Consider the following 16,057-nt stretch of genomic DNA (forward strand, 5'->3'; position numbering starts at 1 on the left):
CTTTTACTGCGCAGCACTCGCTCCCGGTGTGTGCGGGTGCACGCGTATCCGTGCAGAGTCGCTTTAGTTCTAAGTTTCTAAGCTTTAATGTGTCGGTTTTTCATCACTGCCGGGTGGCCGAACCTGGACCGGCGAGCTGTGAGCTCCGAGTCCGGACCACAGCGCGCGAGGGGAGGGAATCCCTCCAGTGTCTGACGCTTCCTTTACCAAGGAAACCCACACGCGCTCGCTGACGCAACTGCCCATTTTAGGAAACATGCGTCAATGGACCCAAGCAAGTCAGACAAATAGTGAACTCCGCGGCAGCACTGACGTCCGTAACAAAAAATAAACCCCTCCACACATGTTCTGGACCACTTTTACCGAATCCCAGCTTTTCGGTTTTCTCCCTGCTGTCCGCAGAGCGCAGGATGGTGCTAACGGATCTTTTCTTTTCCACTGCCTTTTGCAGAGACAACCCCTCCCTGCTGAAGTCGCAACGCCCCATGCGTGACGTAGGCTCTTTCGTTGGTGTTGAAAAGCCGTTGCAGTTCTTCATAGTGCCATTGAAGTGAGTCATCTCTAGGAAGTGTGGTAAAAAGGAAAAGAAAAAAAAAGTTCGAAGTGTTCCGTGAGCAGCAAAGAGAGCTCAGAGGAGTGTAGCTGGCAAGGCGACGGAAAATATTGAGAAGAGTAGAGAGGCAATAGGCTTTAAAGCGAATGTTAACCTGTGTGAGTCACTCTAACTACATGTTTGATTGTCGCTGCTGGATCTGACTGCTGAAGGTGTGCTGCTGACTTTAAGCTGAAGTTTGCGCACCTGAGAGGATCTTTTGCAGCGTAGTGTAGGTCTACCTGCGGCTCCAGGAAAAAAAACAACAACAAGAAATAGACTCTACAAGCAGGGATAATACACAAGAAAAAAACGATTTGTATTATCAGTAAAATGTTTTAGGTCAGTTTACAGGAGCAAAATTGCACTTTTGTTTTTTTCTCCTGCTTTGGAAATTAACGACTTCTCGAATCAGAGGATTTTTTTTCCTGTTGGTGCCTTTTTTGCATCGGGGATTAAAAAAAGGCTCTCAGAGCTCAAACAGTGCACTGAAATCTTCCTCTTTCCTGGATCATGTACCAGGACTACTCCGGGAACTACGACACCTCGTCCCGCGGCAGCAGCACCTCTCCGGCCCAGCCAGAGTCCTTCACAAGCGGCAGCAGCACGATCGGAAGTCCGATCTCTACCTCAAGCTACCAGGTAACAGAAGGAAAGGACTGGCTGCAGATTAATCTATTAATGAATGCATTCTGGATAACATGAAAGTGTCAGTTCGTTCTTGTGCAAAGTCCGATTTTTAGAAAATTATTCCATCGTGTTGCTACTTCCAGCCATTAACTGAATTTAAACAGGAATTTTCCGGGTCGCCTGGAGACACAAATCCGAATGAACCCAGTGACACGGTTCGAATCAGTGACTCAACAGGGGAAGTAGTCAATCTGTGCATAGGTGCAGTCTAATAATATTACAATGATTTTGCTTTTATAATATTTAGACACTGATTATTTTGTCTAATGTTACATTTCTCCATTAGTGCGCACCGCAGCTGGCGACAATGCGCGAGTTTGCGTAAATTTATGGTACAATTGTGTTATGCCAACAATTTACAAAAAAAAAAAAAAAAAAAAGACATATACGTGGTTTGTGCGCTGTTGCAGGAAAATTTGGCACACTGGAATGAATCGGAGTCTGTGATTTACAGATGTTAATTTCGCCTTTCTTTCTGCCAAATTCCCTGTGCGTTTGTAAAACTGGAACATTTCTGGGTTCTTTGCGAATTGTCTCACAGAGACGAATGCGTGTAAAGCAAATGCACACCTGAGCTTTTTACACTCTTCATGCTGTGGTAATGATAAACTAGCTAGAGATGAAGCTCATAGTGGATGCAACAGGCATTTCGTGTTGGGCTGTGAGGTGTTTCAATAATACATATGTATTGCTGCAGAATTGATCTAAGTTCCGTTTAAGTGACCACATGTTATTATTCCACATGGAATCAGAGTCTAATTCGATCAGGCGGGTCTCGGGCTGCACATGGCACGTTTTCTCCAGCTGGAAACGCGCTCTGACTGGGAGCGCAGGGCAATCAAAAGCCCGTTCTTCCTCGCTGTGTTCACGGTAGTAATTATAGAGATGCATCTAAAACACCAAAATCTCATAAGGTTACGTTTTTACATAGTCTGAGTGAGACTTTAGATACAGTAGAGGTGTGCCAGTGTAATGCCGTGAAGACGCGGTATCTCAAAAATATGAGGATATAAATCCGGGAACAGGCATGTTGTTTACCCCCACACCCTCTGCCGTGCAATTCTGTGGAAAAGCCTCCTCAGGCTCACGCAACATTACGGTAAAAGACTTTTGGACAGCGTGTATCATTGCTCTGGTTCCCTGTAATCACACGCTGGCTGCCTGTTTCCCATTACAGGGTTGGAACATGAACTCTTCGCTAGTTTATGGAGACATATGTAAACGACCCCCCTCCCCCCGCGTGTTTTTGTAAGACCAGTATCATTTTAATCGGACGTGTTTGGCTCTAATGTCATGATTCCACTGAATGTCCTTTGTAGGCAGTTATTCATTTCCTGGTTTATATGTATTGTAAATTCCAGTGCTCTTATTCTGAAGCTAATCTGGCCCAAAAATTCCACTCGCATAATTCTGGATAATATGCCTGGCTTGTTACAGCTGTCTGCTTCCCCCCTTACTGGAACTGACCGCGTTTCACATGTGCTCGACAAATGCAATACACAATGACTCACCAGATAAACAAAGTTGCAAGAGACTGCCGGGATATCCGACGGAAAGTCGGGAATAACGGGGATGTGGGGACGTGCGCAATTTACGCACACGGGCTGGCAGTCCTCCTTTTTGATACCAGAAACAATGATCTAACATCACTTCTCATGTTGATAATGTTTGTACAAGACCTTGATGCACAAATGTATATAGGCACGATATGTAAAATGTTTGCCTGTATGACAGTCTGAACAAAAATCTACCATTCTGGAACACATTATATCTTGAGATGTTCTCACAAAGCAGTGACTGCATGTTTTTTTTTGTTTTGTTTTGTTTTTCCCCCACTATTCCCCCCTGATTGCATGTTTCTTTTTAAAAAAAAAAAATCTTCTGTGAAATAAATTTAATAAAGTTTATTCCATTAAAAATATAATTTTACATTTCCCATCTGCTCCGTCAAATCAAAAGTGAACTTAAGAAGACGTGAAATGGCTCTCTAGTGCACTGTTATGTCTCATTGTAGTAAAAATGAGATGCAGTGGACACCTTGGGCTTTCCCACATGAATCACTGCATGTGTCACTGTTTCACTCCAGGGGTTACATACAGTGTTTCGCCTATGTGGACTGAATCACCACTATAAGCTTGAAATGTGGAAAAATGTGTGAATCTGATGACGGTGGGTGGTGGTGTGTGCATCTCTGTGATGGTACTCTAAGCACAGCAGAGATGCTTCTGGAATAGATCAGAAGCAGCACATTAGGAAATAAATCTATCCTCTTCTGGAGACTTTTACCTTCATCATGCATCCTTTTTCACCATCTTTTCCCTTCTCTTTCCAGAAGTACAGGGTTGACATGCCCGGCTCCAACAGTGCCTTTATTCCCACAATCAATGCAATCACGACAAGCCAAGACCTGCAGTGGATGGTGCAGCCTACTGTCATCACCTCTATGTCCAACCCTTACTCCCGCTCCCACCCATATGGCCATCACCTGACCAATGGTCCCAGTCTGCTTGCGCACAACCCACTGGCTCGGCCTGGGGTCATCCGCTCTATCGGGGACACCAGGAGAGGACGCAAGAGGGATGAACAGGTAACGAGCCAAAGCTAACCACTACAAAAAAAAAAAAAAAAAAAATCTCTTTGATTGCTTTTCTGCTCACACCGAGCTCCTATTTATGCTCTTCGCTTCGTATTGATTGTGTGTGTGTCTGTCAAATACCTCATTCTACCTTTCATGCTCTTTCTTTTCTCGCCCTTAGCTGACCCCAGAGGAAGAGGAGAAGAGGAGGGTGAGGCGTGAGAGGAATAAGTTAGCCGCGGCAAAGTGCCGTAACCGTCGGCGGGAGCTCACCGAGATGCTGCAAGGGGTGAGTAGAAGACCTGCGCCAGGAGATCACCATCAAAATGTTCTTGTTTTTGTCTTCATAGAAAAATACCACAAATCTAAGTGCTGCAGCATCTTGTGGTGAGAACCATTAGCCAGTAAAGCCCCGTGCTTCCTGTTTTGTTTTGTTTTTTCTGCAAACTTTTTCATCTTTAATATTTTGTAGAAAAACAAAAAGGAAACAGAAACATATTTGCATACACAGAGAACACTGTGCACTTGTTTAGAGGCCTGGCAGGAGTCCAGATTCTTGATGAGTGATTGAAGTCCACACCTAAATTTACAACCTCACATTACTGGTTTGACTCTCGCTGCGTCTCTGAGTGCAAGGTCTGAGTGAAGAGATGACAGGCAATGAAAAGCTTTTTGTCTCGGCCAGCTGTAGACAGAGGTAGGGCTGTCTCACAGTGCTGCCTGGCAGACAGTAACGGCATCTAAATGGACTAATTACCCAAATTACAGTGAGGTTGAGCTTGTCAGGCCTTAAAAAAAAAAGAACCCAGGAATGGAATTTGCTGCAGGCAGCTGTCTCCATGAATGCAGGACATTTTGTAAAAGGGGCAAATTGCTTGTCTCACAATCCCACATAGGGGTATACAGCATGCGCGCGCGCGCGCACACACACACACACACACACACACACACACACACACACACACACACACACACACACATACAGTCACAGCCAATGCTTCAAGGAAAAACAAAAATTAAACTGCATTATTCATACACCTGCTTTAAAAAATAGAAACCTAGGAGTGTTGCTTTTCAGTGACATTAAGTTGGAGTGTTTGAACTCTCTGAATAACTGATACTATCACTTTAAGAGTCTCGCTGTGCGCCTCCTCTCTTGGCTCTTCGCGTACCACTTCCTCATACCTTTGCCCATGAGTCAAAGTTCTCAGACAGCATGTCAGCTTATCTTTATGTCTCATGTCTCACAGCCGATGAAAGCCTTTATGGTGTGGATTTGTGTCTTTTGTGTCTCACATTAATGACACGCTGTTTGATGCGGATCTCATTTCTCTGAGACACAAACAAGGCACAGTCATTATGTGGCGCTCAAATTCAAGCAGAAGGCTTCGAGATTACATGTTGTTAGTCCAAATGGTTCATGACAAATTTCTGGGTTTAATAAAATTGTGGCGCTTGGGAAAACTGAAGCAAACAGACAGTGCCCTCTTTTGGCTTCTCAGAGAACCACACGTACAGTCTGGAAACTTCATATTACATACTTCACAAGTGCTGAAGATGATTTTATCACCTCATGTTCATTAGTAAGATGTTGCATCATGTTTTCATTAAGTTTAAACAAATCGTCTACCACTCTTTGGTGGCCTGGTGATAACAGGGATGAAGTTCCTATGTATTTATTGTCTCTGTATTTCCACTGTCCAATTAAGGCAAAATGCAAGTGGTAGTTCTAAACTTTACTTCATATTTTCATTCAACAGGAAACTGAGAAGCTGGAGGAGGAGAAGGCAGACCTGCAGAAAGAGATCGAGACCCTGCAGAAGGAGAAAGACAAGCTGGAGTTCATGCTTGTTGCCCACAATCCCGTGTGCAAGCTGCCCATCGACGAGCGCCACCAGCCATCCGGGCAGCAGCAGCAGTGTAATCCGCTCCCACTCACCATGCGCACCAACATGGGCACACGGGCTCAGATGAACCAAGTGGTGGTGAAGCAGGAGCCCGAGGACGGGGACGAAAATATGGGCAAGCTTCAGCGCTCAATCATCAAGCCCATTTGTCTGGGAAGCAGCAGCATCGGTGGCGGGATGTACAGCCCAGATGGAGACAGCCTGAACACTCCAGTGGTGGCAGCATCTACTCCGGCTGCCACACCAAATGCTCCAAACCTCATATTCACCTACCCCAACATGGTGGAGCCCGAAAGCCCCTCGCCCTCTTCTGAGTCCTGCTCCAAGGCCCACCGGCGCAGCAGCAGCAGCGGCGATCAGTCCTCAGACTCCCTCAACTCACCGACCCTCCTGGCCCTCTGAGCGAGGGCTCGTCTCGGCGCGGCTGAGAAACAAACACTGTGGTTGAAAGCAAACACAAGGATCGACTGCGCGCCCTCGTCCCCACCCTCCCTCCGGTGTCTTTAAAGACGCAAGAGCACACTGAAAAGTCCAGACCAAGCTGACCATGTGAGCCGTTTCCCCCCCTTTAGAGGGAGACCCACAAGGGCTACGCTGCGTGTTTCTTCTCGTTCTGCTTCAGTGTAAAAAAATTTTTTTTTATCCGTCAAAGTGTGTGCACCGACTCTGAAAAGCATCATCCCTTCACCATTTCAACTCCAGAGTGTCAACGTTTACTGGGCAGACAATTCTGAAGAAAGACATGCCTGCATTTGGCAGCCGTTGGTTGATGTGATTACAGCAAGAGAGCGCGTTCTTAATATATATATTTTTGAAAATGTTCAAAAAGCCATGTGTCCGACACTTGCACTCTGCCAAGACGAATCAATAAATAAATCACTAAACGAGGTCAGCTTTCTACTGAAAGGGGAGAAAGAGACAATGAGCAAAGACTTCCTCTCATCTCTTTTTCCACTTCGATTTGTCCTTTCAGAACTCGATTCAGGAAAAGAGTGTGTGCATATTCCTGATGTTCTTTCCATCTCTTTAATTGTATTTATGGCCTGTGCTGATTAAATTTTACAGTGTTTTGTTAAGACATTGTCCTCTCCTTTAATCTGCCTGTAGAAAAGCAAAGCGGTCATCCGCAGGGTGACCCGAGCACTCCTCAGTGTTGCAAAGGATACGAGCCAACTTTCAATCAACGACTAGTTCCTACTCTCTACTTTCTATTTTGCCATAGTGGCTTGACTTTACAGTAGTATTGGTGTGCTTTTCCTCAGTGATTCTGTACCTGAACTTTACAACCTGTTTTTGACAAAGTGTATGTGATTTACATTGATGTCAGGGATATCTCTCATGTGTAGTAGAACCCAGTTGTGAAGAGCGTTGCAGGACTGCTGGCTGCTGATTGGTCTAGCCAAAGTGTTGCAGAGGTGGTACTTTACTAAACTCCGTCGCTTCAAGTCTTTTCGGTCGAAGAGTTTGAACGAAACCCTCCTCGGCTTCTTTGTGCCGTTCATCCTCTAAACAAAGCGCTTACCTTTTTCCAACTCTGGTCAGGTTTCAGAAAAGCCGGGGGGGAAAAAAAGATTTTTATGACACGTGTAATCCTGTAATTCGTCCGTCTTTGTCTGAAAAGGAGGGATTTTGCTTAAATTTGAAAAAGCCACTGTGGTCTAGACTGTCGCCAGCTGCCAATGATGTCAACCCTGTTTATACTGTGTTTGTAAATCTGTCACTTTTAGTAAAGAAATGATGTTTAAATTCAACTCAGATGTGGTGATTTATGGGTGCATGAATACAACATCGAGGTACTCTGTTAGAAACGTAGTGGCTTAAAACGAGGGCCAGATGTGGTTCACTTTACGAGAATAAGGAAGGGATACGAAGACTCTCTCAACAGCTGGCCTGACATGAAAGAGTGGACACCTATGACACTTCTTTGTCTTTATTTTTATGTGTGTAACTTAAAGGGTTGAGGGTTTAATGCACTGAGAAGGACACAACAGCGATATCTGAGACTTTCTTTTATTTTTTTCGTTTACTTCAGACATTCCTAATGACTATTAACGTCAGGGGTAAAAGGAAGGTGCCATCGCAAACCTTTTTGCTATGAGAAGAATAAGGGATATGGTTGGGAGAGTTTTGTTGCGCTGGTTGCAGAAAACAGACTTTTCAATTCAATACAAGCTGCTGCTACTTGTTTGGAAAGGCTCGGTAATGGTTGATTTACTGTGGCTGGTTGTTATCCTGCATGAGAAGGTGGAATGATAACCAAAAACATCACCATGTCTGTATGTTGAAATATTCTGGAGCCCCTCGACACACATAGGAAAGCCATTGACTGTAGATCTTCTACTGTACATGTCATCTACTGTCTCTGTCCTGTTTTACTATTACTTCTTTTCCAAATGCTTTAACTGTTTAAAATGATTCAAAATTAATAAAAAACAGCAATATGTATAGCAGTGTTTGTTAATTTAAAAGAATGATAATAAAAAAAATAATTTTCAACTTGAGTTTTTGTCCTTTTATTGTTTTGGGTTTTAAAAAAATGCATTTCATAATATCACTGCATTAATTATTCTGTTTGAACTAAACCAAAATAATTTTTTTACATTTATACTTAGATGAACTGTCAAGTGAAAAGCAACACAACAAAAGGAATTCAAGAGCATCGTAAATATAAATGGGTATTAAATTTTCGGTGAAGGTGTTATGTTCAAAATTGTTCACAGAATATATTTTAAGAATATATTTGAGTCATATATAAAGAAGACAACTTCTTGTGTCATCTCTTCACCAGAGTATGGCACGAGAAAGCGGCCCATTGTGATAAAAGAACATATTATCTACTAGTGCAAAAGATCTCAAAGTCTGGTGATTGAGTGGCACGTTAGGGAGTGAACATAAGGTTGAGAGATCCAAATGAAAAATGCATCCATCAAATGAAATTATTGCACATTCAGCTTAAACTAACCTTCCAGTCAGTACAAAAGAAACCCCTGACAGCTTTGGACTTCACACTAGGGTCAAGTTTTCCATCATCTTAGTTTGGGATATATAAACTGTATGGGTGCAATGCACAGAAACAGACATCTTCTAATTAGTGCTAAGAGCCCAATAAAATACCAGAACTTCACTCACCAAAATGACAGCCCAGCCTACTTAGAGGGTGCGTTAGTACACATGGCATTAGAAATGTTCCAAAATGCACTGACAGGTATTTTGCCTATGAGGTGTAGAGAATCATCAGCTGATTCTGTGTTCACTTAATAATTTAAAACATGTGAAAGTGTGCATAATCATCTTAAGATCTGTCACAGCACAGGATAAACTGACATTCTGCAGGCTTTACCGTAAAGCACACATGCAATATTATTTATTTATTATTACTTTTGTTGTGTTGTGTTATTTTTTGCGTAGTGCCAATTTCATTGTACTGTTGTACTATGTATGACTGTGCAATGACAATAAAGAGTTATCATATCTTTTATGTATATTTTAAAGCCAACAGTCACTAAATGGGTATAATATAAAATGACTTTGCTATCATGGATAATGATAGCATGATAATGATTTAAAATTCACCTCTTAATACGTTTGACTTGAATATCAGGCACACTGCACTTTGAACATCTCTTAAAATATTTGTCCTTTTATGAAAAACTGTGTTTTAAATCCAAACATGAGTATTTGCAGCCCCCAAGTGGTCAAATGTGGGAATTACAACAAAACGTTGACGTGGAAGTGGAAGAAGTTGGGTTTAAAATCTGTAGACCATAAAATATTACAGATGAAATTGGCATCATCATCATCGTCATTCAGTCATATTGATGGTTTTCTTCAGAAGGACAAACTTGTGGGCCCAATGGGTGGTGTGGCGATTGCCTCACAGCAAGAAGGTCCTGAGTTTGATTCCACCACCTGGACGGGGCCTTTCTGTGTGGAGTTCAGTGATGGGAATAACGGCGTTACAAGTAACGGCGTTACTAACGGCGTAACTGAGATGAGATTGCATAAGGGACACTTGCATGCATTGTGCATATGTGATGCCACGTGAAAAACCTCAGTTGGCATGACTTTTTCATATTTGCATGACAGTGATATAGGATGGATTACACAGGTATCAGTTGGGATCACCATTGTCTGTTCCTAGAAGTCAGTTTTACTTCACACAACAGAGGTAGAATGTACACTATCATCTTTATATATTCCTAAAACGTAGCCTGGTAGCTGATTAAAAGAATTTGTTGATACATGTACATATTTATTTAACTGTAAACTCTAACATTTATATCTTTCATGTGAACATAATCTGATTAATTCCAGCATTTCACATTCATAAATGTACTAATTTAATAGTTTTTCTTTTTTCCTTCTTTTTTATTAGTAAGGATGTTATTGTGATATCTATAGAAAATTTAAAAAGAAATTTAATTAAATGTATTTTTGACATTTTCCCTGTTTCATCTGTTTTGTTTTTTTTTAGCAAATTGTCATGGTTCCGAGTCTGATGACTCAGTGTTTTGTGAGGTTTTGGTTCTGTACTCCCTCTGTTCCAGTTCAGTCGGGTCTCTGTGTAAAGCCCGTGTCTCTGAGTCTGTGTCTCTGCATGTGTGTTGCATTTCCTGTTTTACTTTGAAGGTCTTTGTCTTATTTCAGTGTATTCAGTTTTGCGTGCTCCCCATCTCGTCTGTGTGATCAGTGTCAGCCATGTCTCCCAGCTGTTTCTTCTTGGTCCATTTCACCTCTTGTATTTAGCGTCTGCATCTTCCCCTGCTCATCATTCCGCCGTCCCTCATTCTACACTCTGTGTTACGTCTGCCAGCTTACCTGCCTGTTTAGTTTATTTGTATTCTCAGTTTAGCTAGTTTTCTGTTTTTTCTGCAATCCAGGAATAAAGCCGAGTGTTTTTGAGTTACGTCTGCTCTTGGGTCCACCATTCCCGCCTGCCTTCACACAGCCGTGACGCAAATGAACTCAACTCAGTCCTGAGTGAGGCGCCAGACACACCCAAGTAAGCAACCTCAATCAGAGCAGGGATACCGTGGCCCCGCCTTGGACCAAGGCCTGGGGAGGGGCTTATTTCAAATGCCTAGTGGTCAGTCCTTAGCCCGTGGGACCACACCAGAGTACATTAGAGTTATATTAAGAGTAACAGACAATATGAATTTTAGCTGATGATGCTTAGATTCATTCACTAAATTCTACCGGTATACTAACTTTAAATTGTTAAGTATAAAGACAGTATCATCAGTACACGGTCAATGTATTATATTGTTGAATTCAGTTGTGCAGTAAACCTCAGATCAGCAGCAGCAGGTTAGCTGGTCACAGCCTGTACACAAAGAAAACTGCTGTTGCAATAGCGAATGTTGGTGTGTTTTCGAAATGAAGTCAAAGTATTTCTTTCTTCATACTCTCTTAAAAGCTTTAGTTAAATTGGAATATTTTAAGATATTACTAGTCATGGGCATCGTGCAATGAGTGTCTTTAAACAAAGAATTCAGGATTACAAACAGTGACTTGATAATTGGATTATGTGAAAGGACCAGTCTAAAAAAAGAGGTATATTTGAATAAAATACAGTTTAATAAACATCAACCACTAAAACACAAACCATAAAATAGATCACACCAGATAGAAATGGCGATAAAGCACTGAGATCATCTGAGGTAGCTTTCACAGCCTTCCACCCAGATGTCTCCTAACTTGACTTACATCAACATATTCCTGTTGGATTTTCATTCTCTTATTAGCTAGAGGTTAATTTAACAAAAAAAATTCTTAGTTTTCTTAATTTACAGTTTACAGGCATTTAGTGAAATATCGTAGTAAACTATTTCTGAAAAAACAAGACAAAGCTGGATGTTCAAGACATGAAAGAATCCTCACCTACCCAAACAGTAAGCTACAAAAACTGTATCTCTTTCTGCTTGTACCACTTAGAATTGACTACATCAGTGGGACAGCTCACATTGAAACAAAGTAAGAAAGGCAAGGCTGAGATGGTTTGAACAAAGAAGAAGGAATAGTGAATATATTGACAGAGGCTCTTTACATCTTTACAAGATGTGAAAAAAAATTGGATTTAGTTATGATAACCAAAGCTAATTTGCACATCACCTGTTTCTTCTTATTAGGGCTTAAAGTTTGCATTGTGAGGTGGGCTCTTTGAGTGAAAGACGGTTCACCACGGGGGGTGACTCATACTTGCAAAGAGACTTCAAGTTGTATAATTACCCTTAGAGTCTGGTTGTTCTGGGTGTACTCAGCCTCTTTGCCTACTTAGAGATGAGATACGCTTCAGTCCACCCGGGAGTCAGAAAGGTTAAAACGGGGTATATTGCCCTTGCGGCAACTCATTAGCCAATGAGGTGAACAGACAGTCTTCCCATAAACTGCCAGGGAATCTCACGTGAACCCAAGATTTATTTCTTTGCAAATCAGTGTTGTGTGCCAATCACAGGTAAACCCTTCCGCTCATAATGCTTCCAAATGTACTCAGTGATGGCGCTCTCTTGGTTAAGCTCTTTCCTGAACAAGGTAATAAAACACTTGGGAGCCAAGTGACTGAAGAGGATGCTGAAGCAGGAAGTAAGGATTGCTGCACCTTCTATTGCTGGTTTGTACTTCCCTGACATGGTGAGATAAAGTGGGAGGAAGATAATCCAGATAACCATGAACAGCATCATACTGATAGTGATTAAAGAAGCATTTTTATACAAATCTGGCAGCTGTCTACCTTTGAATGCAAAAAGGAAACAAGTAAGGCCCAAGCAACCATTGTAGACTAACATGGCTGAAAAGTACCCAAAGGACGTCATCTCACACTGGTGCAGAATAGTTTTGCCCACTTGGATCCCTTGAGGAGTGGGTGGGTTGAAGATCAGCCATGACACTGATACGGCCACCTGGATCCCAGAGACAACAGTCACAAGCACCAGTGGTTGATTTAGCTTCTTTATCCAGGGCCCAATCGTCAGATCAAAGTTGAAGCCCAACAAGATTTGAAACAAGTTGGCCAGAATGCAAGAGATGCAGAGGGTAAAGACTATACCAAAGAGCGGCAAACCTACGCAGTTTAAGTTCTGAGTAGGTTTGTCAATGAAAGTGAACGTAAGGCAGAAGCCAGCCAGCAGGGACAGCGGGAGTTCCAAGATTGATTGCAAACAGAACAGCAAACACAACAGTAACAATGATCCCAGTGGCTGCCAGAGAATAGAGGATGATCGAGAAAGGATTGGACCACGGGAGAAGATCAACTGTTTTGTTCAAAGACCGATCCAACTTTTTAGACGAATATTGCCTTTACACCTTGAACCTGCACAGAGAAACACAAATAATATTAAAAAACATGAAGAAAGAGAAAATATTTTCTTATTCAACATGCAAAAGCCTAAATGTAGACAACTTGGTTTTAAACATGGAAGTTTAACTGTAATATCTGATTACAGAGCAGAAGTGTGAGAGTAATATTTGAAAATATTTGCAAATTAATGTAAAAACTGATATAGGATATTTATGGAAATGAGGTCACGTTTATAACAAATATACATAATCTAAAGAGGATGGACTTGCTTTAATAATGGACTGCATTTATATAGCGCTTTTCAAGACCGTTAAAGCACTTTACAATTCCACTATTCATTCACTCTCACATTCACATACTGGTGGAGGCAAGCTACAGTTGTAGCCGCAGCTGCCCTGGGGCAGACCGACAGAAGTGAGGCTGCCATATCGCACCATCGGCCCCTCTGGCCATCGCCAGTAGGCCGTACGGTGAAGTGTCTTGCCCAAGGACACAAGAACCGAGACTGTCCAAGCCGGGGCTCGAACCGGCAACCTTCCGATTACAAGACAAACTGCCAACTCTTGAGCTACGATCGCTTTAATAAAAGCACTATAGTACTTTATGGTAATAATCAACTTTATAATTGTTATTTGATTTTTTTTTAAAAGAGCAATAACAATGTTTACATGCAAATCTGTTTTTTTAGAAGTACCTTTATCTTTGTTTTAGTTTCTGTGTCTTGTGTTTGAGCTGGTTTATGTGGCAAAACTGAATTTCAAAGGTTTATTGCTCAGATGTTAATAAAACCAGTGTCCAAATGGTAATAAACTATTCAAAAGTCAGCAGACATTATTACTTTACTGTGAGAATGATGTTATGTAATTCTTGCAAATAAGTATCATAACTTTGCATTGATGTGACTATATAGGATTATTAAGCACAGCATAATCATCATCATACCTTTTCCAGGGGAAAACTCTCCAATCACACATGCAACACAACGTTGACAACACTTCCCCTCTGAAACTCGTATCCTGCTCCACAGGTTTGAGCAGTTGTAAGCGGACACCTTAAAAGGAAACAATTGCATTACTACATGATATAAATTATGTTGGGAAATAAATTCATGTTAGTTGTCCTCTCACCGTGTCAGGTCTTTGAAAAGATATAATGGGATTTTAATTTTTCCATCTGGACTGTATTTCCCAATAGTTTCTATTTTTGCACCCTGTTTGAATTCAGACATGTTCCAGTATACGATATCATATCCCATCCTAGGATCTCCATCACTATTGAAGGATACGTGTGTGGTGCTCACATTAAAGTTGACTCTCTGGATTTCTGAGAGAAACTGTAGAGATAAAACATTGTAAATCAACCAAACTTTTCTACAAACTAAAATATAAAGTTTGAAACAGTTTCTTGTTTTACTGTTAGTAGGAAAAGGTTCTGCAGAAATAACAGAAATATTGGTAACTTCTGGCAAGAAGTTAAGTTCCCAAAATCTCAGGACATTAAAAAATGATCAGCAGCGAGTTTCAAACCATTTAAAGCCATGAATGTGATGACAAATTTAAGGGTGCTCTTTGAAAAATATATTGCATACGTTTCTATACAGGGATATGCTTGTGTAGTTGTCTTCCTGGTTTTTTGTATGTGATAGGGAGAGTGGGGGTGGGGTTCAGGAGGCAACACACCTGTTAGCAGTTGGTTAATTGTACTTTATAGAGGTTTGCTGCTAAACTTCTCACTCTCTTCTCCCCAACAAGTGGGAGACTGATTTTATTTATCCTTATTTTTTTGCAGATACCAGATACTCTTGAAAATCAAGCAAATTTATTATATAATCCTTTTTAGGGACAAATGTATAAAAATGATTTGTCAAAGACAAACAATTGATAATCAACAAGCTATCTTTACTGTACCTCTGAGGCTGTGAATTTGGGGCTATGTTCACACTGGTGGCGGCCACACTTCAGCAAGCGTCTGAGCCCTTCAGCAATGACTCGAACTGCTATATAGATACCATAAGATTCATCCTGGTCGATGTAAGAAGCCAAGAAACTCTGTTTCAGACATTGTCTTTCTTCTTCAGACTGATTTGAACAAAGTGGATTCTGCGTCAGATAATCTTCGAGAAGGGCGTTTTCAGTTCCATTAAACATCGACATGACATGGTCTTTAAAGCCAGGCACCTCTTTCTGCTTATATGTGAACCCAAAAACTTCTCCTGCCAGTTTGATGCCTGACATTGCAGAGATCTTTGGAGAGCTGGACCATGCATCACTTGCAATCCACGTTCTGTTGACTCTGTGTTTAATAGCTGCTTCCAGGATGATTTCTGCATTAGTCTCCTTTGTGAAGATGATGATGGCCTCAGCAGAAGAGTTTTGAATTTTTTCCAGTAGTTCATTCAGCTCAGTTTGAGTCCATGCTATTATTGTTTGTCATAAAATCAGCGGACAAGATGTGAACAAATTCAACACAGATGTTTGTGTCTTGGCTGAAGGTATCTTCAAGGCTATCACTGCCAAACAATCCATACTCATCATCACTTCCCACAATAATCACTGTTTTCCAATGGAATATCTTCACCAGCTCAATAATACCTCTTGTCTGATATTTGTCACTAGGCACGGTTCGCAGAAAAGTGGGAAACTTGAACTTGCTGCTCAGCAGCTCACTTGTGGATGCATAACTAATCTGTTAAACAGACATAAAGATATATTGCAATACATCAGTTTCAACAGATATACAATCTAAAGATTTAGTTGCCAAAATCATTACATTTCTACTGGTCCTTATTATTATTAATGTCTCTTTGTGTTTCTAACTGAGCTTTGTAGGACAGTATCAAATGAATAGAAAACAAACCTGGGCAACTGATGACAGAGCAACAATTCTTGCTACAGCTATCGATATTGCTTATTATGCATCAGTCTACCGTTGTTTACAGTGCTGTCATCCGCTCATTTGTTTAGTTTTTTTCAAAAATGGAATCCGAAAAGAAAGCC

General features: G+C 41.3%; 2 protein-coding genes across 2 annotated transcripts; one reads left to right on the forward strand and one right to left on the reverse strand.

Moving 5' to 3' along the window:
- The first annotated feature begins 526 nt into the window (after window positions 1–526).
- fosl2 (FOS like 2, AP-1 transcription factor subunit) lies at window positions 527–7,515 on the forward strand. The gene is made up of 4 exons (XM_040042275.1): window positions 527–1,234; window positions 3,615–3,869; window positions 4,039–4,146; window positions 5,618–7,515. Exons 1-4 carry the CDS (start codon window positions 1,106–1,108, stop codon window positions 6,164–6,166), a joined length of 1,041 nt encoding a protein of 346 aa, XP_039898209.1. The 5' UTR covers window positions 527–1,105; the 3' UTR covers window positions 6,167–7,515.
- Window positions 7,516–13,771: 6,256 nt separating this feature from the next.
- LOC120740313 (taste receptor type 1 member 1-like) lies at window positions 13,772–15,964 on the reverse strand. Its single transcript, XM_040042585.1, has 4 exons — window positions 15,918–15,964; window positions 14,969–15,746; window positions 14,189–14,394; window positions 13,772–14,112 (listed from the first exon to the last, which is right to left on the reverse strand). Exons 2-4 carry the CDS (start codon window positions 15,293–15,295, stop codon window positions 14,028–14,030), a joined length of 618 nt encoding a protein of 205 aa, XP_039898519.1. The 5' UTR covers window positions 15,296–15,746; window positions 15,918–15,964; the 3' UTR covers window positions 13,772–14,027.
- Between the last annotated feature and the right edge of the window lie 93 nt (window positions 15,965–16,057).

Source organism: Simochromis diagramma, unplaced genomic scaffold (assembly GCF_900408965.1).
Source record: "Simochromis diagramma unplaced genomic scaffold, fSimDia1.1 OVJJ01000304.1, whole genome shotgun sequence".
Taxonomy (NCBI): domain Eukaryota; kingdom Metazoa; phylum Chordata; class Actinopteri; order Cichliformes; family Cichlidae; genus Simochromis; species Simochromis diagramma.

Coding starts and splice junctions, on each gene's coding strand:
- fosl2 (XM_040042275.1), top strand. CDS start 1,106: ATGTACCAGGACTACTCCGGGAACTACGACACCTCGTCCCGCGGCAGC. Junction 1,235..3,614: donor TCTCTACCTCAAGCTACCAG/GTAACAGAAGGA, acceptor TTCTCTTTCCAG/AAGTACAGGGTTGACATGCC. Junction 4,147..5,617: donor TCACCGAGATGCTGCAAGGG/GTGAGTAGAAGA, acceptor TTCATTCAACAG/GAAACTGAGAAGCTGGAGGA.
- LOC120740313 (XM_040042585.1), bottom strand. CDS start 15,295: ATGTCAGGCATCAAACTGGCAGGAGAAGTTTTTGGGTTCACATATAAG. Junction 14,395..14,968: donor CCAAATTCACAGCCTCAGAG/GTACAGTAAAGA, acceptor TTATCTCTACAG/TTTCTCTCAGAAATCCAGAG. Junction 14,113..14,188: donor CTTTTCAAAGACCTGACACG/GTGAGAGGACAA, acceptor TTTCCTTTTAAG/GTGTCCGCTTACAACTGCTC.